This window comes from Polyodon spathula, chromosome 16 (assembly GCF_017654505.1).
Source record: "Polyodon spathula isolate WHYD16114869_AA chromosome 16, ASM1765450v1, whole genome shotgun sequence".
Taxonomy (NCBI): Eukaryota; Metazoa; Chordata; class Actinopteri; order Acipenseriformes; family Polyodontidae; genus Polyodon; species Polyodon spathula.
Genome location: NC_054549.1, coordinates 13,854,699 through 13,881,897, shown reverse-complemented (window position 1 = coordinate 13,881,897; position 27,199 = coordinate 13,854,699). Strand labels below are relative to the sequence as shown.

The 27,199-nt window shown below is 38.9% G+C and overlaps 1 protein-coding gene across 1 annotated transcript; it reads left to right on the top strand.

The window, feature by feature from the left end:
- The first annotated feature begins 454 nt into the window (after positions 1 to 454).
- Positions 455 to 27,193, top strand: LOC121329101 (nucleolar complex protein 2 homolog). Its single transcript, XM_041274441.1, has 19 exons — positions 455 to 531; positions 1,519 to 1,671; positions 2,226 to 2,406; positions 3,796 to 3,918; positions 4,161 to 4,275; positions 4,912 to 5,002; positions 5,467 to 5,545; positions 5,935 to 6,045; positions 6,254 to 6,367; positions 7,487 to 7,675; positions 8,669 to 8,808; positions 9,634 to 9,745; positions 11,495 to 11,608; positions 12,271 to 12,372; positions 17,722 to 17,865; positions 21,212 to 21,325; positions 21,754 to 21,889; positions 25,976 to 26,104; positions 26,764 to 27,193. Exons 1-19 carry the CDS (start codon positions 512 to 514, stop codon positions 26,898 to 26,900), a joined length of 2,304 nt encoding a protein of 767 aa, XP_041130375.1. The 5' UTR covers positions 455 to 511; the 3' UTR covers positions 26,901 to 27,193.
- The last annotated feature ends 6 nt before the right edge of the window (positions 27,194 to 27,199 follow it).

Genomic DNA, 27,199 nt, shown 5'->3' with positions numbered 1-27,199 from the left:
CCCACTCGGATTAAATTGTAAAGACCGCCAGTGAGATTGTAAAACTAGTACTGTTACAAATGCAGTACATGTTATTTCTGTGATAACCTGGACTGGGTGGCTTGTTATGAAGTTAGTGTTACAGAACAAGAAAAACATATATACTAATAATCATGTAGGAGCTCTTAAAAATAAATAAATGAATAATAATAATAATAATAATAATAATTTGTATTATTATTATTGTTAGAAAAATAAACATGGTAATTTATCACGATGGCAAATTGCTTTGTAAATATGGCCATTAGTAATGCTAATACATATTAAAGCTAATGTAACAGTAACATAATAAAGACAGTTGGCCGCTTAAAGCGGCTTGAATCAATGTGGTTTTTATTTTATTTTATTTGCCCACCCTCCTTACTTCTATAGTATATTATAATGTCAAACAGTAGATCGAAGTCCCTTTCGTCGGCCTGCTGCCGCGCCGCATTGTGGGACATGAACAGCGCTCACGTTGCGTTCAGCAAGCATGGCAGCCAGCAGTAAAAGGTGAGTTTTTAAATACTGTTAAACAATACGGTTCTGTGTTGCGTGTAGTTCAAAGCTGTGACTACGACTACGTGAAATGTGTTAGCGCTTGCTATTGGTGGTATAACTGCAGGGGTGATTAGCTTTTAAATTGAAAAAAGTGGACGGTAATTCATTGAAAAAAAAATTGCTGTTTTGCAAACACTGTCGAGTAACTTACCGGTGTTGTTACCCACCGTGTATTGGGATGTGATAAATACACCTGCAAAGGTGGTGAACAAACTTGCAATGTCATGTTTGTCATTTATTTGTTCCAATTGCTCTATAAACTGTACTGTGCTATTTTTACATTGTTGTAGTGACACGTGGTAACTCTTCTCACTCAGTGTGCTTTCCCATCACTACGTCTTATTTCACAATAATTTGTTTGATGGGATAGTTAGTAAGCATGACAACTAATGATCTAAGCAAAACTACTATGGATATACAGGATACACATAATAGCATTTTAAAAAGGAAGAGATTAAATATTAGAAGACTAGTGTAGCTAGATGCGTTGGAGCCCTGATACCAATCCCCTCACACACTCCCCCTGGTGATTTGTGATGAAGTGTTGAGACTTGTGTTCAGGAGGAAGGACTGCCCATTGAACATATTACTCCACTTAATTCAAAACCAATTATAACTCAAATTCAGAAAATACAAAAAAAAAAACTCACTCTTTTTTGATCCAGCCTAACCTGGGCCTCTTAAACCAAGTGGATGTGAGGTACATGTTTCCTGCTATCATGTCACATTATCTTCCAAGTTTATGTTTTGTGACTGGGGTTTGGCCTGAACCATAAAACCTGGATATTTGTTGTTTTGTTTTCCGTGGTTTAGTGGTGTTGCTTTGTAGAAAGCATTAGATCTTGACCCTATTGCAAATAACAACAATAACCACACAGTCATCTCCATTATATTAGATTCTGGAGTTTTTTTCTGAAATTAGGATTTGTTTTATACCAGGAAACTGGAAGAACTGAGCGTGGACGAGTTTCTTGTTTCCGGTTTTGACTCTGAGGAGGACTGTGAGAACGAAGAGGAGGAAGAAACAACAACAGTCAGCAAAAATGGCGATATGAAAAGAAAGGCAAAACCCACAGCTAAAACACAAGCAAAGTAAGCACTGTTTCCTGAAAGCGGCAAGTTTGTTAACTGATAAACCCTCAATCACACTAATGGTAAGCAATGGCAATACACAGAAGTTAGATCATTAAAAGGTTTTGGGCTTGCCAGAAAAATGTTGATCACATGTCATTCAGGGATAGAAATTAAACCCCTATTGCATAGCAGTTTCACCTATTCCACATTTTTGCTACAAGTTTGATTAGCCACAATTTCTAGGTAGCAAGCTCAGGTGTGTCTTTTTAGACTTATACTAAAGACAGAAATGGATCAAACTGCACTGCAGGCGGAGTCTTATTTCCCATCCCTGTCTTTTAACATGGAATGGTCCACTGGTCTTACAGATTCTTTCCCCACAAACCTTCTGTTGGTTCCTCTACCAGTAGTTATAGAAGGAGATTGGTGGTATAATAAATAACTATGTTTTTAGAAATTAGCCACAGTCATTTTAAAATATCTTGCTTGAGAGAGTTCTACTTCTGCACCTGAAAGGATTTTATTCTGCCTTGAACTGGAACTGCAAGTACTCCTTTTCCTTTCTCTTGTAGACATTTGAAAAAGGTAGGCAAGGCCTCAGAACACAAAGACCAGCTCTCCAGACTCAAACAGAAGGACCCTGAATTTTACAAGTTTCTGGAGCACAACGATCGATCGTTGCTCAACTTCGATGACTCAGACAGCTCAGACGATGAAGACGGTAAAATCCACAAACTACCGAAGCACTTGGAGGTAAGCTGCTTTTTGATTAACTTATTGCTAAAGCAGATCTTAAATCGATTATATGTGTGACTTTATACTGTCTACACTAGTCTTCTAATATTTAATATCTTCCTTTTAAAATCCTATTATGTGTGTTCTGTATATCCATTGTTGTTTTTGCTTAGGTCATTAGTTGTCATGCTTACTAACTATTTCAGCAAACAAACGCTTGTGAAATAAGACGTAGTGATGGGAAAGCACAGGCTTCAGTGCACAATGCTGCTCCTGTGGGCTTCCGTGCGCAATGCTGCTCCTGTGGGCTTCCGTGCGCAATGCTGCTCCTGTGGGCCTCCGTGCGCAGTGCTGCTCCTGTGGGCTTCCGTGCGCAATGCTGCTCCTGTGGGCTTCAGTGCGCACAATGCTGCTCCTGTGGGCTTCAGTGCGCACAATGCTGCTCCTGTGGGCTTCAGTGCGCACAATGCTGCTCCTGTGGGCTTCAGTGCGCACAATGCTGCTCCTGTGGGCTTCCGTGCGCAGTGCTGCTCCTGTGGGCTTCAGTGCACAGCAGCGCAGTGTTCATTTGTACAGCTGGCTTCACAGACTTTCCAGTGTTACCTTAGGAGCAGGTAAGGTAGTACAAGTTCAGTGCTAACTAGGGCTGCAACAAAGGGTACATTTTGACCTTCGGAGGTTCGGAACACATTACCGAAGGAAGGTTCGAACCTTCGACGGTACTCATTTGCATAATGTATCGATGATGTCACCATACTAATTGTTTATATTTGATTGGAAATCCTATTATTTTACAACTAATCCATATTAATGGAATAAAGCATTCGCATGTAGTTTAAAAATACATTATATAGAAAAATAATCATGTTTTTATAATTAAAAAAAACACGTGTGCTAGAGGAGGAGGAGGGGCGTGTCTTGTTTGCTGCATTTACAAAAAAAATAGAATATCTTATGTTATATTAAAAAACAACATGTACTGTAATGCATGGGTCAAATTGACCCACGTGGCGGTTCTAGGTAGAATTGTTTAACTTGATCATTTTTGTGATTTTGGCTATCATTTTATGTAATGATACTGGTCTGCGCAACACAGATTAAACCATATCTTTTTTGTTTGTTTGTTATAATGAAACTAGTGTAAACAGTAAATTACATGGTGCATATTTTGCAGCACGTGTACCTGCAATGGCAAAGTTAGTTGTACTAAACTCACAGCTATATTAAGGCTATACTACATCCCTGACTGTTGTATTTATATCCATTGTCTGCAGAGGTATAATAATACATCCCTGAAATGCTATGCATTTGCAGAATCAGATTCAACATTGAATGTATGACAGTCTGTCGTTTGTATTTTTATTGCATATATACATTATAAGAGCCCTTGAAATATGTCACTAACAGGAGGCAAGCGATGATGACGACGACGACGATGAAGTGGAAGAAGCAGCACCAAAATCTAAACAATCAAAAGATGTTATCAAGGTGACGGAGAAGATGGTGGAGCAGTGGAAAGAGGCTGTCCAGGTAAGCTTGGTTTGTATTGATATTAATAATGTTGATTTTAAAATAGTTGTAGAATGGTATCTTACTGTATAGAACTTTAGAATAGAGAATTCTAGAATTTTAGGAGGAGGCAGTTTATTGGTGGTTTTAGACAGCTCTGTAAGCCAATTAGAAAATGGAATGTGTTTCACAGTGTAATACAGTATGACATTGGTCTGGTGCTTCAGAATGAAAATAGTCTTGAGTTTTCTTTTTTTTAACAGAAGGAGCTTTCTGCAAAGTTGTTCCGGGAGATCACTCAGGCCTTTAAAGCAGCAGTGGCTACCACTAAAGGAGATGGAGTAGACCTTGGCCGATACAAAGTGGAGGACAGTTCAGGTACTAACCCTTCTGCACCCTCTTAATCAGTGCTAGGTAATATTAGCATGCAGCAAAGCAAATTAATGCTGTGCTACAAAATGTAAAGGTACTGTGTGCTTGAATCGTACTGCATCATAACATCACATGGCGTCACAGTGTCATTCCTATTGCAGTTCACAATTAAAGGCCCCAATTCTAATGGCCTCTAGTGGAAATCCCAATTACTGCAACTTGTTTTTGGAAGCTGCAGTCTGTCATTCAGATGGGATGCTCAGCACGGTGTCATTTCTATGATGTCTGCAAGAACTCTGTAGTTAATGGTTTCTGTAAGACATGAAAGTAAATTGAGTAAGACACATCTAAAGAAAGCGTACTCCACTGGAAGACAGTGACTATATAATCCCATCGGAAAACACTGCAAGCCTGTTGCCATTATGAGGGTGGCGTTCAGATACCGCGCAGTGATATGCAGTGGATAAAAACTTGGCTTTATTTTCACATGTGATTCATTTGTAATGCACTGATTTCCTTCAGGAGGCTGTAGTCTGTGCTGTTTTTCTTCTTGACCTCTGCAGCAGCAGTGTGGCTGGCAAGTGTACAGCTGGGATTTTCTTGTCGTTGTTCACTAAGCCCATGTAAACCTTTCCCTTGCAGTGTTTAATGCCCTGGTGTCGTTCTGTTTGAGAGACCTTTTTGCAGCTCTTCAGAAGATGCTTCAGCTAAGGCCAAATAAAGACAAGAAAAAGTAAGTCTGGGAAATTCTGTTTAATCAATGAAAGAGCTTTTTTTAACTTGAAGTATGATGCATTTAACAGAATTAATACCAGTTTTTAATTATTAATAAAGGACCCTTTGTATGCGTTTTTTATTTTAAAAGGCGTCCTTATTTCAGGCCAGGGACGTCCCTTATAAACTAAACTGCAGCCATGTTTAGCTCCACAGACACTTCAAGCTACAAATCAGCTGCAGAAGTCTGTATTCATTTGTTTTAAGTTTTTTTATTGTGAAATTGTTTGACTGTTTTAATGATTTATACATTATAAATCATACATAATTCATACATTATACATTCAATGAGACCGCCCTCTTAATGAAGTGCACCAAAACGTTTGTGTTGTGACAGTAGCAGATTCAGAGTCCTGCAGACCGCTATATCTTTATTTAAAACTTGCAAATAAATTTAAACGTAAATGTCTCCCTCGTTCCTAGGCTTGTGCTCCCATCTTCTAGTCCTCGGTGGCAAAAGGCTCAAATCGACATTAAAATGTATCTCGCTGGTCTTGTGCAGGTAAATTTTACTTTCTGATTAAAACTCATTTAGATTGAATCCATTAGTGAAAGTACTGTACATGTCATCTTCATTTGTGGCTTGGATGGTAAGAAGAGAATATCAGCTTTATGTGTGAAGGGGTGTCAGCCCCCACTTTGTACAGTATTTATTGTATCAAGTCAGAAAGTATCAGAGAACTAATCCCTACCTGTTGAAAACGGACGCATTTTTTTTTCCAGCATTAAAAAAGTGCACTGGTATCAAATGCCGTTACCGAAGATTACATCAAGGATAATTACAGGCCCAGGATACCATTTTCACTACATCACCAGCAAATAAAAAATATATATATACTGTTTAAAAACAGGTAACAGAATACATAATCTATTCAATTATTTTTTTTTCAGCTTTTATCATGTTTGACAGAAGCTTCTGTTGTAAGTGCTGTGCTGAGACATGCCATCCAAATGGTACCGTACTACCTGTGCCTCCCTAAGCAGTGCAGACACTTCCTAAAGGTAAGAGGAGCCTCACAATTATATGCTGCACATGTACATGATGCATAGGCATTTTTGCTTTCTCGAAATATTTAAATTGTAATATGTGACGACCAGGTGGCGGCTGGCACGAATCAAACATCCTATAACATTAGGGAAGCTATGCATTTTTGTGCTGTTTCTTTTTTATGTTATCAATGTGCTAAATGTCTTTTTATTTATTTTATAGCAATTGATCACCCAGTGGAGTACAGGCCAAGAGACAGTCCGAGTTCTGGCTTTTCTAGCTCTTAATAAAATCTGCAGACACAAGCAAGATGTGTATCTTAATCCAGTGCTCAAGGTACGTTTTCAGGGAAAAAAAATAACAAAAAAACTGTTTTTGTACTGCGGGGTTGATTTGATCAGCCTGTGCCTTGCCGGGTTAAGCCGCTGCTGGGTTGTACTGAAGCATTGCACAGCCCCCTGGATTGAAACGATAAAAGGCAAGACTGACTGTCTTTTTCTAAAAAATAAATATTGCACATATTATCTCACGTCCTTTTGCTTGTTCCAACTTTTCATATAAAATATGTATTGCAATTGTTTTTTTTTTTTATTCTTTAAAAAACAATCTTACTTTAAATGCCCCCTTCTAACTGAAATGGACACAACCAAAGATCAGGTCAGTGGCACACTTTCACGTGTGGTTCAAGTTATTTGACATCCTGTATGTGTACAGTAATTTATACGTAGCCTGGTAGAGTCATAATACAATCTGTAAATAACTTTTAAACGAATAGGGTTTTTTACAGTAATTCTTTACATTGCAATAATGTAATACACAGTACGCAAATGAAATATAGCTGCGTAACACTAGCTTGTGGTCCTGTGCTCTGCTGTAGCATGAGTAATTCAAGCTTCCAGTTTTTAAACCACATGTGCAAGAAAGCCTTTACTGTCACGCCTCAAGGTAAATTACACTTCATGAAACTAGACTTGTTAAGACAAGAAAAAGTGGTAATTAATAATTTAATATGATATATATATAATATCATATATAGATATATATGAATATATCTAATATATATATACATTATTGACTTGTAGGACTGATGCTTAAAGTTCTATAAAATCAATCAGCCTGTTTACTTCAGATATGTGGGAGCAGTGCAGTTCAGGTTATAATTAAAGCTATCCTTCTAGTCTTTGTTATATATTGAAATATACACATGGAAAGTGTGGTGTTGGACATTTTTTATTGTGAGATTAATTTCTTACACAGTGCCAGCATTACTGAGATTACTGAAGCGCTTATATTTTTAACCAGTGGTTTGTGCATGTAGTCGATGTAGGTCGTTGTGATTATCTTTTTCATGATGCTGTGATGGCTCCAATTGTACATTTACAGCTGTGGTGGGGGATTGATGTGAAAAAGTTTGCGCCCTAAACTTTGAGTGACATTCTTTGTTTTGTTTTCCAGCAAATGTACATCGCCTACGTGAAGAACTGCAAGTTTACCTCTCCGAGCGTCCTCCCAATGATCAACTTCATGCAAAGGACCCTGACAGAAATGTATGCCCTCGACACACAGGTTTCCTACCAGCACGGCTTCATATACATCAGACAGCTGGCCATTCATCTTCGTAATGCAATGACAATGAAGAAAAAGGTATGCTCATTCCGGGCAGTAGGGTTTTCCATTTTTTGCTTATTGGTTCACTCTTGATCGCTGAACTGGCAAATGTTTGTACATTTTTGACTCTGCATTTTCAGTATACAATGCTTCTATGTAAAGGTGTTACAGAATTCTCATAAATGGTGTTGACGGTATGCAGAATGCAGAATCGGATTCCCCTGATATTTGTAGCTTTAAATAGCTGTGCTCTTTGTTTTGATCATTCCTGACTGTCAGCTTGAGGCGCTGAAATACTTTTCCGTGCAATGTCGTCTTCAACAGCGCAGCCAGGAAACTGCAAACTTAACAAAACACTGGGAAATCAAACTTGATTGCAAAGTCATGTATCGAATTTAATATAAATCAACACAGTATAGTACAGCTGTGGCATTGCCCTGTAGAATTAACTCATTTTGCTTCCTGAAGTCGAGTGAAACTTCCTGAATAACGTTACGGTAACCTGTTGAATTACATACCTCTTTGTAGTTATCCATATACTTGACAAAAAACTGACACACGTTGAAAAATGAGATATTCCGAAATACTGAACTACTGTTATGGCTTCCGGTAGACTTTTGCGATATTATTTATGTCTCTGTCGCATCATTTATGTCTCAAAATGTTTTGGCTATAGCTGTACATGCATGGTGTAAACACACACAGAAGCCTTTAAACAAAACCAAAGAATGGGAATATATATATATATATATATATATATATATATATATATATATATATACACACACACACCCACACACACCCACTAGAAAATGGTAATGCCACGATGTGTTATAATCTGCTTCAAGAAATACTTGTGAAAGTGTGTTAATTTAATCATACGAGTCCCTACAGAAGAGAGCCTCTTTAACTTCACACTTGGCACAGGTTGTTAGGTAAGGTGATGCAGGTGCTAATTGAGCTCTGTGACACTGGCTGCTGTTGTGTAAGCAAGGATCCTATTGATTTTGGATGCTGTTTCTTTTGCAGGAAACGTATCAGCCTGTTTATAACTGGCAGTACATCCACTGCCTGTACCTTTGGTGTCGTGTGTTGAGCACGCTGTATCCCAGCGATGTCCTGGATCCACTCGTTTACCCATTAACTCAAGTGATCGTAGGCTGTGTCAAGTAAGTAGATTTGAAAAAGATTGGACTTTGAACGGCCCCATTCACTTGAACACGTGACTTGTTTAAATTGTGTTGAGTACTAATTGTTCTTGACTGTTTTTGCTTCTGTAACCATAGACAAGTTTAAGCTTTAAGAATAAGACAATCTTGTTTAATGAATCCTATTGAATGTGTGTCTAGCAAGCTTTTAGGTGTGAATCTGTAACTTTTGCCAATTTGCCGCCTTTTCATTTTCTTTTTAGTATCCAGTATAATATGTTAAAAATAACAAGTTAATGAACCAGCAGGTGGCAGTATTCTCCACTTCACAATTTAAAAAACTCATCACAAGATCTTGTAACAATAAGCACATCACTATTAACACACGCCTAGTTTAAATTCTTTACCTTGCTGTAGTGTTACTGAAGGTCTTGAGATAAAGGCAGTTTACACAGACAGTATCACTGCAGCTCTTACAGTAACGTGCTGCCTTGTTACACAGACAGTATCACTGCAGCTCTTACAGTAACGTGCTGCCTTGTTACACAGACAGTATCACTGCAGCTCTTACAGTAACGTGCTGTCTTGTTACACAGACAGTATCACTGCAGCTCTTACAGTAACGTGCTGTCTTGTTACACAGACAGTATCACTGCAGCTCTTACAGTAACGTGCTGTCTTGTTACACAGACAGTATCACTGCAGCTCTTACAGTAACGTGCTGTCTTGTTACACAGACAGTATCACTGCAGCTCTTACAGTGACGTGCTGTCTTGTTACACAGACAGTATCACTGCAGCTCTTACAGTGACGTGCTGTCTTGCTTGTGTTTTCTTTTTTAACCAGGCTGGTCCCCACAGCTAGGTATTATCCTCTCCGGATGCACTGTGTTCGGGCTCTGACCCTGTTGTCTGACAGCACCAAGACTTTCATCCCTGTTGTTCCCTTTCTTCTGGAGGTAAGATGTTGTCAAGCGCGTTGCGTGAAAGGTTTGAGTCGTTTGTGTTCCCCTGTCAGGAGCTGTTCTCCCAAAAGCCAGCCGACAGGACTTTTAAAGTTTTTGTATTCAGAATCTGTTTGTGAAAACTGTGGCCATCAAGGTCTATTACAATTATTATTAATTACAGCATAATTATTGTGCAAGTCCCAGCATGTCGTTACAATCGGCGCCCCCTGGTGGCAGTATAGTGGTAACTACACCACACTGTTTTTACTGCAGCATGCAGTGTTTTTTAAGCTAGACACAATTGCATTGATTTCTAGTAATGTCCTTGATTCAGTAACTGTACCTGCCACTAAGGTTACATTAGGTATTAGTGCTATTCACAAGATCTCTTAGGACAGTGTAGTGCTGTATAGTAAAACACAGCTGACTGCATAAACATACCTAATGTGTGTTCTAAGCAGCTGAGAATGTCTTTATTTTACTATGTTATTACTTTTTTTATATATTTATAAAATAAAAAGTTAACCAAAAAAAAATAAATCCACCAGAGCAAAAAAAAAAATGCACTTAAAAATATTTATCAGCCCTCTATATTTAACTTGCTTGTGTGAACACATTCATACAGACTGTCAACACCCACAAAGGGCTGCAGAATGGGTTGGGTTTTTTTTTTTTTAAACTGAGGTTCAAAAAAAAAAAGATGCATGCTTCATAAACAGTTTTTGGAGGCTTCAGTGCATAAACAACACCTTTATCAGGTGTGGTGAGGGCTACAAACTGTCAACATTTTCCATGGCTTTAAGAAAGCACTCGCACCTCTGTGCTTCGCAGCACTGATATCAGATCTGTGGTCACAGCTGTCGTGAGAACAGCAGCTCTGAGACGGCGCTAGCCGAGACCACCGGAAAGCAGCGAGGGTCAGAGACACTGAGCTTTCTGGCACGGGTGGTCAGTGCAGGGGTTGAGAACAGCGCACTGTTTTGACCAGATTGTGATGAAGAATGGGACCTTGTGGTTTGCGCTTGCTGTGAGCGTCCTCTGCAAACCACATCCTTTAGGACTGGAAACCAGCGGAGTGTTCGAGCCCCCACCTTCTGCAGCACATCTACTCATTTGCTTCTGTCGTTCGCTTATTTCCTTCCATTTTTTTTTCTATAAAAGAAAAAAGATTGAGAACACAAAACTAGAGTGGCAGAAACTGTTTTTATTTATTTTTTCCTCTTTCTCATCTCCGCATTGGGGTCGGTGATAACGTGCTTCCTTCTGCTTTGATACACTGCAAGCATATCAGACCCAGTCCAGACGTTACCACTTTGCACACCCAACTTCCTCCCGGCTCCCACAGCCCGGCACCACATCCGACACTTGCATACCGAACTAAGCGTGCTCCGTGTTCAAAAATATCTGTATCTCGACTCGTACTGCAGTGCATTTCTTAAAGAGATAAACTGCTGAATACTTCTGATTTTAATCTTTATATATACATATAACAAATTGTACCACACTAAAACTAACTTGGAAAACTAACTTGTATAATGTATATAGATGTATCTCTCCTATATAGATATGCAGTTGTCCCACAGATTGTGTTTGTTTGTTAAATCTATAACTCCCAGCATTCTGGCTTGCTTTTGAATGAGACAATTAATATATACATCCGTGCTTTTGGAGCATAAATCTTTCCCTATTTTCTTTTTTTCTTATTAGTCAGCATCTATATTCAGTAGGCACATGTGGTGTTTTGTTTTTTTTTTCTATCAGGTTTTGCAGCAAGTTGATTTTAACAAGAAGCCTGGTCGCATGAGCGTGAGACCTATTAACTTTGCTGTGGTCTTAAAGCTGTCTAATGCAAATCTGCAGGAGAAGGCATTCAGGGTAAGTGAAGCACACCTTCAACACCTTGTGACTTGTGATCTAGTGCATAGTTAGTAGGATGAGGAGATTAGAACACGGAAATGTAGTGCATTGCCATGTCTTCCTGTGCTCGGGAGATTGGTCAAGGCTATTTAGGTGATTATATTTGGGGTTTTCAGTGAATCTTTTTACTGTTTTTATTGATGAAAAGGTTTTTGCTTGCTTATGCACGGTTTGAAATTGGTGTTGGTTTGAAAAAAAAAAAAAAAACACACAATAAAACATTTCTATTGGTAACCTACGACAGTGTAAGGGTGTTCAGACACCAGTCAGCAAGACTGCATGGATTCAAATCAAAGTCTCATTGCATTTCAAGCTTTATTTTAAATCTGTAGAAAGTCGCATCTGTACTTTTTAACTTCTGTGGCTGGGTGTGTTTAATACAGGAAAATGTAGAATGATTCAAATGCTATGGAGTGTGAGTCTTGTCCTTGTAAATATACTTTGTTCTACAGGTTTGACAAATTCAATTGAAACAAAGTAAAAAAAATAAAAATAAAAAAAAGTATATAAAATAATTGAGGGCAGGCCCTTCAGTTCAGTGGTCACTGTTTTGTGGTGCCCTTTGTTAAATTACTGTACTGCGATTTTGTTTTTTGATGTGTGTTGCTCTCATATTTCAGGACGGTCTTATCGAGCAGCTCTATGATCTCATACTGGAGTATTTCCACACGCAGGCCTGCAGCATAGGGTTTCCAGAGCTCGCCCTTCCTGCTGTGATTCAGGTACCTTTATGTGTTACACAGTAAACCCACTATCCCAGTTAGCTCTGCACTAAAATACAATTATATCTGCCTGTGTTAAATAAAAGATCTAAATTATGTTCATATAGTTTTTATTTTTAATTCTGTCTCCATCCTAAAATTCTAGGTGATGCTAAACTTTTGCCCATAGCTGTAGTTGCCTCTGGGACTCCCATTCTGTGCTTTTGGTTCCAAGCTGTAACACATCCTGCTGGAAGGTCTTATATTGTCCCTTCATGACACTGCATCTTGAGTCAGATCCAGATATTTTTCCACGTTGGGTTTCTCAAACAGCCACATCCTTCAGCTGTGTGCCAAAACAAAGTACAAACATATGTGTTCCTATTGAGCGATATGTGAGGCTTACAGTAAAACTACACAGCTGTGGCTGTGCTGGCTTTCCGTCATTTATTCATGGTTTCTAGGTCGTCTGATTTTCAGATTGCAAAAAAAAAAAAAATCCAAAGCACTTGTGGAAGTTTTCTTACTGTGTTTGTTACTTACTGCGACTCAAACTTCAATTAGAAATTGCCCAGGTGTTATGAGTGCTATTCAGGTTATACAGGTGGCTGTCTGGTCTGGGTTTATAGTAGTAATCCTCAAATAACGTCCCAAAGAAATGTTGAATTAATTCAATGTGTTTGCATCTTGTGTCTGACTGCTCTCATTCAAACAGTGTGGGTGTCACCTGTGCGGTTGGTTTGTGAGTTACCATGTGAATAAGTGCAGCTTCTAAGGAAGTTTTTAAGCGTTTTGATTATATTGCATACCCACATCAAGAGTCTACATCGTGAGAAATAAATTAGCTCTCCCTCGCTTCACCCTTGGCTGAGGCGGTCTTAACAGGCTGGTTACTTTTAAAAGCATAATGCTGTAATCTGAACATTCTCCCTTTCCAGTGCCATTTGTCTACCAGTCGGAGTGGTTCCTCTTATATTGAGATTCTGGAATAGAAATAAGTCTCCGAGTGCATATCAGTTTGATCCATTCCTGGTTTTACTATAAATATAATAAGACACACCTGAGCTTGTTACCTACCATATACACGGTGGCTTTTCAAGCTCATATTAAAACCTGGTATGCAATAGGAGTCTTATTCATTTGTTTTTCTGTTTAAAATGTCTTTCTGTTGGGCACTGTGTTATGGATTTTAAACCACAGAGTGGTTTTACATGCACTTTTAAACCTTTTTCAAGGCTCTTATCGTTTATTGTTAGTAGAATTCTTTCTTTTTTTATAGACCAGGGGCTGGTTGCATAAAACACTTTTAAAGTATTAAGTTTAAGGTCAAGGGTACATTTTCCCTTAACTAGGGTAGACTTAAATGTGTTAAGCAGCTTTCTGCAACACCTGTAAACTGAAGAAACACTTCAGGGGAAGAAAACTAAGGGGAAATGCAACTGGCCAATGTTCGCATCTGTGTTAGTGGTCAGAGCAGTCGCGTTTAGCAACAGTAGTCTCTTAAAGCCAGAAAAGGAAAAAAACACAATTCCAAAAATAAACCAAGGGAGCGTAATTCTTTTTTTTTTTTTTTTTTTTTTGTATTTTACATTTTGGCACTACCAAAGAACCATTCGTCTTTGTGTTCTTTTCAAACCCATAAGCAGTTTTCAACAGGATACTACACCTTTTTAAATAAAAAAAACATACATACCTTAGTGAGCCATCAGAATGGGAAGCCCTAATTTTGTTTTTTAGGTTCTATGGTTTTATGCAAAAGCACCGCTGACTGTAGAACCACAAATAAGCTCTTCAGTTGGTGCTGAGAGGCAAATGAATAGGATATTGACTGTGGTTTGGGACAATGGAAAAGGCCTAGAGCATGACCTCTGCATGCACTGGTATATTTAATGTGGGAGGAACTGGGTTGTGGTAACTAGTTTTTCAGCATTACTTCAAACTTATAAAAGTGCTGTGCTCCTTGCAATGAAATAATTAAGCACCCAAAGGTTAATACTGCTGCTTTAGCTTTAAATATACGTTGTTTATATCCAAAATAACAACATTTTAATCAACTACTCCCCATTCACTTGAATGTCAGAATATGATACACCTGTAGCGCAGTTTGTATTAAATGTATGTACATTTCATTAATACCGTAATCCAGTATTTAATGATAATCACCAAATACTGTTTATAAATAGCTTCAGTATCAAAAGATAATTCATAAAATAGAAAGGATAATCTCTGAAAGACAATATTTAAGCTAGTGTTGATTTATATATGGATGTTTACTGCATTCTTCCATATTTCAGCAGTCTGTGCTCTCAACTTCTTTAGAATGGAGACTTTGCTTACATTCCAGTTTGTTTATAGCTTCCAAAGGTCATTTTTAGTGTGTTGGCCCCAAAGTTGTGCACACTGCTCAATAGCTTGTTTGATTTAAAGCAGTAGAGATATATTTAAGTTGAGTGAAAGAATATTTTGCATCAGACCATTTCAGCGATTTTCTAAGCAATTACTAGTTATTTTTCTTGTGCTGCAGGGGCCTTGATGCTCCAAAAGGAAAATGTTATTTGTGTTGATCTTGCCTTGCTGTGAGCAGTGCTGAAATAAAGCCCTTTCATTGCACGAATGAAGTACTTTATCAGACACTACAAGCAGACCTCTACTAGTCTAGCGCATGCTTAAACCATGCAAAAATGTGCCAGAATGCACCCCCCTCCCACACTCTCTGCCCTCGCCACTACGCGCCTCGATGTCATGGGTGCCCCCGACTGCCTTGCAAGTGCCACATACTTCAAAACTAATTGAAAACCCTGTCAAGGTCTTTTATAGGGGTTTAGTAAAAACCAGCCTCTTCACTGCCACAGATTTTTACCCTCTTGCTGCATTAATGAGACATTTCACTTACTTTGAGATAGTGTTTTCACATCTGGCTTACAGTTTTGTTCTGTGATTCTATCAGTGAAGTTCCATTACATATATTTATTTGTGGTGCTCGGAGCAGTGCTTTATTCCCATTAGAATCGCTCATTAAAGGGGGTGGGGATACTGTTCAGGTGTTGGTTTGATTGGCTCACTCACAGGCAAGGCTAATCAGGTATCTGAAGCTATATTCAGAGATGTATTAAATTCCTTTTGGTGTCACTGTACAGTATATACTGAACAGAAGCCTGGTCATCATGCCATGCTTCAGCTAGTTGGCTTGTGCCCTTCAAGCTTCAAACCACAGGAGAGTGAAAGAGACTTGTTTGTGGTTTCACAGCCTGGTCTTTACACAGCTCCCTAGCCATTCAGTGGATGCATTCTAGTTTGTTTTTCAAATGAGACGAAAGTGGAAAAAAAAAAGTGTGAATCCAGGTCAATAAACAAGGCAGGCCAATGTTATCTTTGCATGGCAGATGAACACAGTCACAAAATGATTTATATCTTGTGTGTGTGTATGTATGTATTTATGTGTATGTGTGTATATATATATATATATATAAATGAAAAAGAAAGCACTAAAAAATAATACTCATGTATTGTTCACATACCCAGGATCATGATGCAGTCTACCAAATTTTGTACATCAGTGTTTGGTAACTGCTTTCCTTTGCACACTAAACAAAATAGCTTTTGGTTCCTGCTTGTTGTATTTTTTTTTTTTTTTTTTTTAGTTCTGGATATACATTTCTTAAAAATACAGTACAGTTCTTTAAATCAATGCACCTGGGACCTTGGCTGTAGGTCACATGGTTTGATTGCAGATAGCAAAGAATCACATGGTATATAGCAGAAAAGAAGGGGGTGGGGACACTGATAATATTGCTCATGCTAATAGGAGGAAAGAAAGTTTAAAACCATGGTTATTACTATCTGAAGTCACATCAGCAATCACAAAGACATCCTATTGCTGTTTACTAGTCTGTATTTAAAATGGAGATGGTGAAGTAGTGGCTGATGTGGAGTTGCTTAAACTAGCGCTGTGTGGGAATGATGATTTGTTCCCTTTCATATACGTTCCAGTTCATGGTTGTTGACTTGTTTACTGTAAACACAGCTGCACACACCAGCAAACGCATGCAAATAAAGATGCATTCCCCTGGTTGAGTAATGCAATATGTAAACACTTTTTCTAAGTATCCTGTTATTCAAATCTTCACAATGCAGGGAACAGGGTTGCAGGGGTGTTGTGACAAGGTTGTCTGGGAAATGACAACATCATACCGCAAGTGTATACATTTATTTGGCGGGACTGTTTTTTAAATGCTAGGAATACAGTTTTTTGGTTTTATTCTGAAATTTAAAGTTTTTTTTTTGTTGTTGTGACTTTACAAAACGTAATCAAAATGTCACCCATTAAAAAAAATATATATAACATGGATAATTATCGTTTTATACCTTTTACACACAGTTGTATCAGTAATCAAATAGAATATTAAGATAGTCAAATCCCTTATTTAACTAAAGAGGATTATATGATATATATAAAATGTGTGTGTGTGTATCAAACCAAGGATGGCTGATTCCATTGCTTCACAATGTTGTGTACACGAGAGGTAGGTTAATGACAGAGGTAATGGTGAGAGCGTGTATCACCCTCAGTTACAATTCCACAGTAATGCAGCAACAGCTGAAGTGCTTTATTATTTATATTGCAATGAAAATGGGAAGTGAATTAGGTGTTTGTTCTAGTAGTTTAATGACTAGTCTTGTTAATTCGAGACTGTGTGTAATTAAATAGGGTAAATGTGAGTGCAATAGGGGCGTAGGTTGCTCTATGCTGGGTTCACCCCCTTCATTTTTAATTCTGAAACTATTTTCTGCTTGTTTCCATAACGAGCAGACGCCTAGCCAATCAAATAAAAGTCAGGGGACCACGTGACCACAACTGAACGCAGTGACTTCAGTCATACATGTGGGTGATTTTCTGTAAATCCTAACTTTGTTTAGCAGTGATATGAGTGTAGTGATTAAATATTTGTATTGTTATTAAATGGTGCGGGAGGGGATTATTGTTCCCTGTTTTAGATTTAAAAGTTCATCAGTTTTATTTGGAACATCTTTATGTAGTTATTCTGCGAATACTATTGGCAGACTATGCTAGAGACAGGAATTTTTTGGGTTTATTTTTTTAACAGAATTTTTCACAGACAAAGAAACAAACTGTGCACATGCGGTCTGATTTCGCTCCATCACGCCAGTTGCAAGCGTTAGATATGGGAAATCAGTTCCTGTAATCACTGCAGGTACCCTTCACAGTATATATGCAAAAAGTGCAAGCGCGGTCAAAGGTGGCAAGTCAGTTGGGAGGAAACCATATATGTGTCCTGTACATTAATTATTAAAGGAAAGTAAACCTTTACGCTAACTGCCTTCTTTCTTTCCGTCTCTCCCCTGCTGCAGCTGAAAGCTTTTCTGAAGGAATGCAAAGTGGCCAATTACTGCAAGCAGATCCGGCAGCTGCTGGACAAAATACAGGAAAACTCTGCCCACATCATGAGCAGGCGACAGAAAGCCACGTTCAGTGTGGCTGACCGGGTGGCTGTGGTGAGTCTGACATTGTTCTCCTTTCTGGAAAGTCGGACAGTCTGCAGCCGCAGAGGCTCCCTCAGCGGAGGGCATTAGAACATGATTTAACCCTTGCAAAGAAACGGTGTGCCTGACGCCTGCAAGGCTGACTTTTCAACATTGTGTAGAACTTTACCCCGTGTTTGTATGTTGTGCTGTGTTCGTGTTTGCATTGACCAACAAACCACAGATATATACTTAACGGATCGGTATATTGGGGGGCGGGGGCCAAAAAAAACCTTTGGGTCTCACAGAAAAACAGCATTAATGTTCCGTTGATGTTTTCTTGCAGCAGGAGTTTAACAAGCAGTAGTCAGCAAGCATCCATAACACCTAAGAGTGTGTCACTGTAACAGAGGCGCTGGTCAAAGCGCTTGTTGACTTAGTTACATAGAAGTTTCACCTTTAGTACAGAGGCTTGAAGTAATAAGTTTTAAGAAGGAAAGAAATTGCAGGGAAAGTCCCCATGTAATTTAGATGGTTTCCATTGTCCAGTTCATGGTTCTCACAGACAGTCATGGTTTCCTCTACAAATATCAGGCGGTCCTGACTCCCCCAGACCTCCTCCCACCCCCTGTTGGAAAATGTGTCTGAGACCAGCTGAGCTCGCTGTACTCAGACATCATAATCAAGTGCTGACCACCTGTTTTTACACATCTGCTTCCGTGGGTTAAAACACTAGCAAAACACTTTGAACTCTCTGCAGCATCCCACTGTGAGTTTCCTATGAAGGGCACACTTATGCATATTGAAAGCAAGATCAGTCATACTGTGTGTGGACATTATTAAACATAAAATTATAGGTTATAGTGTTAGCAGCTGCCATTTGTTTTTACTGCATCTAGCACACTTCAGTCCTCATTTTTGAAAAATAAAATAAAATCAATAAGCTCTGCAGTTAAAAACAGATTTTGAAATTATATACATGTACTGGTATATCAAAATTAAAAATAAAGAATTTGGAGCAAGTCGGCAGTGATCCATGTCCTAGTTCAGACTGACGTGGATCCGTCTTGGTATTTATTTCTTTGGCCTGACAGTAATACTGATGTAAAAAGGTTTCGGTGCCCTGCTACATTTAAAGGATTAGAGTGAGCCGCGGCTCCTAGCTGGACTTGAGTTACACTTGAAAACATCCGCAGTTGCATTTGCAACTACTTTAATGGCAGGTTTCATTGGAGACCTTAAACCCCGATCCTATTAGGATTAATGCATTAATAAATATTTAAAAATGAAATTAAAAGGGCTTTTTGCGTGTAATCTAAATCTTCGAAGGTGTGTCATGCGCTGCTCGTAGACAGCTCGGCACCAGGTCATTTTGTGTCTCACGAGGTTTGCAAATAGGAGGAGGTATCCTTCAGTGTGTTTAGCTGTGTCTTTCTGTTTTTGTTACAGGGTAACCTTGCTGTCACCGGCTGTAATCTACACAGTTGTGAGGACACACTTGTTCCCCTTAACGTTGCATCAAAACCTCCCACCTCTAAGTGTTTGATTAACGTATATGAACCAGTTGTCAGCTATATAAGTTTTGCAAACATTTTGTTAGATGCTTGTTGAAAATGGGAATTTGAAAGAGACCTTGCCCCAGCGTTGCTGGTACTGAAACAGAAGCCTTGTATGAGGTCATCATTCATTTGTGTCTTTCATATGCCCCTAGACTAGAAGAGGGTTTTTTTTATACATCAGTCCCCATATGAAGTTTCCATGCATGAAAGGGTTAAAAAAAAAAAAAAAAAAAAAAAAAAAAAAAAAAAATTAATCTAGCTGCTGCTAACAACAATAGCCTAGCAACTCCTGGGTTTAAATTGATTAGTCAAAAAGGAAACCAAACATTTATTATGTATTCCTAATATTCTGTCAGTGAAAGTCAGCGTGGTGTGTTTCTCTTTTAAGGATTGGCTGTTTCAGAACACATTTTTCTTTTCTTTTTTGTAACCGCGCAGTAAATTGTTATAAATAAGTTTAGATAACTGGCGACTGAAGCGGCAATCTATTACCGTTTATTGGATTTGGAGGTCAGGTAATCTTATTTGACCCGATCAATACCCTCAACGGAAAGCTGTAGGGGAAAGTTGGAAGAGATTTTTCTTCTCTTTTTTTTTTTTTTTTTTTTTTTTCCCCTGTTCCAGTTGGCTGAGTTCTTCTGATTCAGAGTTGCAGTTGGTAAAATTGCAGACGGTAGTTTAATTGCAATTAGTGCCAGGAAGGTAAGAGCAAATCATGTTAAAGCATTGGGACCACACAAGCGACAGTTTCATGATCGAGTCAATGCTTATTTAATGCCCAAGTAGCAGTGGTAGCCCTGTAGATCAGTCCAGTATTAGGTGCAGCAGATCAGCCAGTGTACATTTTCACAATTGCTACTTTTGTTTGCATATTGACATTTCATAATGTTGGTTTAAGTTTTCAAAATGTGAGATGGCTGCATTTCAACATTTAATTAGGCCATTCTGACAGTTCAGAGCTAGTTAGAATTGGTACAGTCGATAGGGATTTTGAAGGTGGCGTTGATGTCTGTAGATAACGGCTTTGACGGTGTTGTGAACAATGACTTCACCAGTGATTTTACTGCAATAACACGCACCCAAATCCCTGCACTTCAGCATTATTTTCGTTGTCAGAAACAATAATGGTTTCTTTGAAACGTCAACCTGTCTTGTAAATTTCTGCCTCGTTTTTTAAGTGAGGGTACAGATACTCTTATTTAGTTTTGCAGAGAACACAGACCGATATGCCGCACCATTAATCTCATGTTAAAATGCGTAGCTGATGCATCATCATCTCCAGTGTTGTCGGGTGAAACCTTTATGGCTCATAATTGATGTATTGTCTTTGGTGATATTTGTTTCGTCTCCCGCTCCATTTGCAAGCAGCAACTGCAACCAAGGGCTCTACAGATTAGAAGCTAGAATAATACTGTCTTCTTGTACAGGCAGGTTTTGGTGCTGCTAGGTGTCCTTTTTAATTTCTTAAAAGTTTAAACTTCAAGAATGAACATGTTAAAACGCTTTTCATTTTCACGCAATTCAGTACACCCGTCACAAGAAGTCCTCAGACTGAGTGCTGTTACCAGTTTTACCTGTATAAATCAACATGTGTACAACATCAAGAAAATACTTTCGAATAATATCGAGTCTACTGCTGTTTAAACACTGTGGCTAAAGGTCTGCCCATACTATCTCGACAAGAAAAGAGGTCTGACTGTTCCCCACCATTACTCTGTTTGCATACGCATGTATTTGGAATGCCAATAGCCTGCTTCTCTGTTTGCAGTATTCAGTTTAATCGCTCGTCTTTAATATTGTGCTTCTGCATGGTTCTCCAGGGAGCGTGGGAGAAATTTACGACAGAGGAAGGTACCCCCTTGACCAAGTACTACAGCCACTGGAAGAAGCTTAGAGAGAAGGAGATTCAGCTGGAGATTTCTGGCAAAGAACGGGTACTTTTCAGATTTGATCTGGGTCTGGGCTTAATTACAATGTTTTGGGGTTGTTTTTAGGAACTTTTGAAGATTAATGTGTCCTCTGTTGTATCCCACAATACTAGGGGTGTGCTGGTAATTTGAACATGATTTTTCCTTTCCCTGCAGCAGTTACAACATTTGGCCAGCAGTGCTATGGTGCTATTCCCATTTGTGCAATGTAAAAATAAATAAATAAATAAAATTTAGGATTGTTGCACATTTCCTAGTAGATTTGTGACTGCAGCAAAATTACATCACAGAACAGCATGGAATATAAACACTGTTGAAGGGATATTATCCAAATTTTATTTGTGTGCATTAATGTGGGGCCAGGGTATTTTTTTCTTTGAAAATATGATTGGAGTCCGTGAGGGAATAAACAGGCCTCTTTTTCTCTTTTTAAGATGGAAGATCTGGAATTACCGGAGATCAAACGCAAGAAGATGCAGGAAAGCAAAGAAGGAGACAAAAAAGAATTTAAGGAGCTCTTTGAATCAGACAGTGACTCTGAGGATGAAAGCGGGGGAGTCAAACACAAAGGTAAAATAATAACTAACCAAACTTCTTTTAAAAGTAAAAGCCACATATTTATGCAGTTATCAAGATGCTCGATACCCTGTTCAAAATCCATAGAATTAGTTTTGTAGTGTGTTCTTTGAAATGACAGCATTTGTGCGCAGGGGATACCTGCACAAGGGAAGCAGTAAACATTGAGTTTCCTTCCAGGTCTATTTGATGCACATGTTCTCTATCGGTCTCATAAGTCAAGGCCAGACTTAGTCTTCGTTGTGTTAGGAGTCTTGCTGTGTTCTAAACACTGTTTTGCTGTTGACCATAGACTTTAAACAGGAGACCACCAGAGTTACAGGAACTTCAGATTCATGTTACAGGTTGTTTTCTCGTGGATGGCCACTAGGGGGCTGTAACTCATACCGCAGACTTACCAGAACTCGAGCAAAAGCTTCAAAGCATGAGATTTAATGCAATTTAAATCTAAACTTTACTGGGAGAGGTAATTATGCAGGGGAAAACCTGTACTTTTGAGAAGGCGATGGTTCCTCTTTTTTAAAAAGATAGCTACTTGCACGTGCATAAAATGTGTTGAGAACATTTAACCCATTAATTGTATGTTTGGTTTGTGCAAATACAGTATGTTAACCTGCTAGAATGCACACAAGTCCTATCTGCTTTTGGATATTGTGTAGATAACAGTACAGTTTGCTTAGGTGTTGCTTCACATTCAGTTCACATTAACAACCTGCACTCTGCTGTTGTAAGTCCAGCCAAATTAAAACTATAGGATTTTTTCGTGTGTCATGAAAAGTATTTTAATACATATATTATAAAGCTTTTATTTTTTAAAAACACATTAAAATCACATTTTAAAAAGTAAAAAAAAAAATAAAATTACTCCTTGGTGCGTCTGTCATTTGTGAACGTCGGCATAATGAGGTTTTCCAGTCTTTAACCCCTGCTCCGGGAGGTCTGTGCTCTGCTAGGTCATGTACAGGGCACAGACCCAGGCCAGTGTTTGTGCTTCCCCCACCTCTTTTGCATCTGGTAACCATTCTCTGAAGTCCCCACTAACGTTCAGGCACAGCCTGAGAGACACTCACTCCAGCCCTCGCTTTCACAGGAAGCTCTTTTCTTTGGTAGGCTTGGATCCCTGTGGGGGTTCGTAATTCAACACAGTTGGCTCGGAAAGATCTACGCGCCCCATGCTCCACTCCTGCTGCACGAAATTTAATGGATTTGCTTCCCCCCTCTCTGTGATCCATAGCACCCTCCGTCTTGGCAGCCGCTTGAGCTCCAGTAGGTGGTAGGCTGATCAAATAGTTGTCATAGATACCGCAGGGAGGGAGGGAGGGAGGGAGAGCGAGCGAGCAAGCAAGCAAGCAGACAGGCAAGGAAAGGAGTTGGAGTTGTTTTTCCATACTCTGTTTACCAGTGAACCCGTCCGTCCTGTTTTCATGCGGGTTTGGGCAGACGTTGCTTCTCAACCGCTGTCCAGACCCCTGTCTAACTGAGAACAGCAAACTGTCATTCGGAAATGTTCCAGCACTGCTCTGAAAACAATTAAGGCTTTCATGTAGCCGTCGCCTGGTGAGAGCTTACGGAACTTCTGATTTTGGGCTCTCTGGTTTGTGGGGGCGGCAGCTAATAATTAGGGACTCTGTGCGGTACGAAGTTAGGGGAGGGAAAGCGAAAAGATATTCTCTGGTAGAGACACGTCTAAAGGGAGTGTTGGGATATTCAGCTGTGTGGAAAGAGGGGGAGCTTTGAAATGTTGTTTCGACATACCAAACCACTGCGCTTAATGTTGAAGGACCAGAGCATCTGATTCTGCTGCATAGTCTGAAAGCCCTCCTGATAAGTTAAATAAAAACTGCTCTGCAATGGCTTATGGTATCTGCGAGCTGCGAAACGAACCCACGGTCTAGAAAACAGAATGCGAATGTCCTTTTAATTTGTTAGATTTGAAACAACATAAAACGTATTTCAAAAGCAGAGATTGTTTGAAATGGTAATAGGAAAGAGAGGTGATTGTAAAGAAAGAAGCGTTTGTACTGCGTGTAGTGGAACGCATTCATCATGAAACAGCAGCCGAGCAGAACAACTTGCCTACATTTTTAGAGTATTACTGACGTTTGTCTGGAAATGAGTTTCCTGACAGTTGATATAGGTCACATAATTATTTAATCTTAATGTTAATTATTGTGATTTATTTACCATATTTGCTTACAGGTAATGCACAGAACAATTTAACACATGCTTTTATCATTATTATTAGTAAAGAGAATTCTAATGCGTCTTATTATCAGTAGTTTTCTAATCTTAGTTTCAGGGTCAGACTTTTTATCCCCCAGCACGGATTGTTTTTGTATTGCTTTACTGTTTTCTCCATGAGGATTTACCAGAAATGGGCTAATTAGATTGTATTCACCTATGTGCACTGTATTCTATATCAAAGCTGCCAGTTCACATTCTTGTAACCAAATTGAGGACAATAACATTGAAGTGGTTTTTAACTGGAGCAATCATCCCAGAACGCGAGGGTGGTGTTTACGGACCAGTGAAAGATTAGTTTTTTGTTTTGCAATATAAAGAGTATTATTTATTGTCTGTAACTGAGACATTGTAGCCCTGGGCTAACTATATTTAAGGAGATATTTTGTGTGCTTTTCAGCTGACAAAATGTTAGTTTGTGTTCAGATCTGAACTTTAAGTTTCAATATCAAAACATAAATCGGACATTGGAGTTTGTAAACCATTATTGTTTCATTTGTATGGAGTGCTCATCCTTTAGAACAGACATCTTAGATTTGAATGTAAAATCCAGTTTAGCATTCTCAAAGGAGACCAGGGGTTTGCCTCTGATATCAAATTTCTTGTAATTTATTTTGGGGTAATTTCATATTATGCTACAGTACCGCATTAGAACGGATGTTGCATACCTTCTAACTGAACCACGCTTTTCATAAAGCAGTGGCAGAAATATTTTAAGGAAACGGCATGTTATAGATGGCAAGTCACATTGTGGATAATGTAGTTTCTCATTGAACACATCAGCCATGAGAACACCTTTTGCCTTTAAGCCAGTCGGAACATGCTCCTGCCAGATGAACCCCCTTGCAGCTGTTCCATTTTCCTCTTAGATATGTCAGGACCCTGTCAGCAGCATTGCACTAATGTGCTGGAGAGGAGAGCTCTCCGGGCTGTGAGATGCTGCTGATAATGAGTGTCCGATTCTCTTTACTGGGATGAGCGGTAGGGCTGCTGAGAGCCAACACACAGGATGCTACTTCCACATACCTTAGAAAAGCCTCTTTCCTCTAATGTTTACCAAAAGGCAACGCCTCTGGGATCCCAGCCAATCAACAGAGCATGCAGCGCAGGATGCTGACAAAATGTTTTGCGAGATCAAAACACCGTCAGATGCACAGTTTAACTTTCTTCTGTGTTTTCAAAGAAAAACACCTGATATTTGAGGGGAGGGGAATTGCATGCAATAGCAACATATGAGGAAGAGGTTTAGGCATGTCTGTGATAAAGGACGAAAACTAAACACCATACACTTCTGTTAAAGTGGCTGTACTTCTAGAATTTTTAGATTACCCTAAAAAGAAACTCCTTCATAATTTAGACCTGTTATATTAAGAGATTTCAGGACAATAACTTTGATTTGTTAAGTTTTGTTTTTTTTTGTAGTTATTTAAAGTCTACATTCACTGTACTTTTACTGTAAAAGACTGATCGTAGAATTAACAAGGGAGCTCTGCACTGTCGAATAAATAAAGGTGTGCATCATGCTGTTTGTTGTGTGGGAGATTGAGCGTTGGTTCATTTTGAAAACCTGAATGAACAAAAGCATTTCTACTTACAAATGTTTTCTATTTATTTTTTTAAATATGTAAACAACTTTGAAACAAACTAATTATTGTGCATCTTGACTAGTAGATCGAACTGTATAGCATTATAATTGTATGAAATTCTCGGGAAGAAATCTGTTTTCCATTTTCTGAGTGTATGTGTTCCAAGTTCTAGAATCTATTCCATAATGTGCTCCAAAGGGAATATAAAAGGCAGCAAATGTAGTGGATTATCCTTGTATTTGATTTACAACAGGCAAGGAGAAGGCAGGAAAGGAGGAGGGAGTGTCCGAGGATGAAGATTTCCTGAAGGATCTGTCGGATATGAGCGATGAGGATGAGGAGGGAGAGAGTGATGAGGACGACTCCATCGTGGAAGATTCAGGTGTGTTCTGGGGCAGAGTGGTGCAGGGGGTCGAGAGAGTGTTTACACTGTGGTGTACCAGCTATACTCACAGATCAGATATGCTTCTTAGAGCTCTGTTGAGGATACAGGGGTGCTTTTAAACTCATGAGTTTTACAAAAATCACCAGGATGTGAAGAGTGAAACGGAAACCAACATACAAAGTGGTTCTAAACAACAAGAAGAATCCATTAGTTAAGAGTACTATAATATTTAATAGCCATGCCAAGTTATTCTTTAAAGGTTCCATGACATCAGAGACCCTCCCTCACAAATAGACTCTCAGTAATGTATGGCTGTACAGAACAAACCACACTTTTTTTTTTTTTACTTTGCTGTTATGAAACTATGAAGAGCTAGTTATTCCTTGCTTTATAAGGGTAAACCAATAATGGCAGGTTTTACAGACCTTCAGATAGCACTAAATGTGAACTGTCTGTTGTTACCTTGGGTACGGTAGACCCAGATTAGTGCTAACCAGGTCAGTGAAACCCCAGCCATAAGAAACGCGTTTTGGATAATGTCTTATCGCGTGTTGTGTTTGTCTACTTCATGGGATTGTAAAAGGGTTCTTTTTAAAACAAGATGTTTTCTTCTAAAATGCTTATTTAATAACATATACAAACTTGTAAATCAACAGATGATGCTGGTAAAAGAAAGAAGTCCAAAAAATCAAAGAACAAAGCTCCAAAGAAACTGAGCCAGCTGGACCTGAAAGAGCTCACAGAAGGAGATGAAGATCTCGTGGAGGACCTGGAGTTTTCAGATGAGGATTAACAAGGCTTTACTTTACCAAGAAAAAAAAAAAGAACTTTACACACCGTGTAAAAGCGGGTGCTAACTACATTCGTTATTTCTAGCTTTTTCAGACAAGAGCTGAAATTAACCAGCCTAACATGGTAATGCATTTTGGTTGTCTTCAACGAAATGTGTGTAAACTATGAATTTATTCTTTACTATCTTGTTCAAAAGACTTTTAGTTTTCATTTTAATTTCAATCTGTGAAGATTGTGTACTTCACAGAAGGGACTTGACTTTTCAACAGTAAAATGTACGGCTGTGAAACTGCAGTTTGT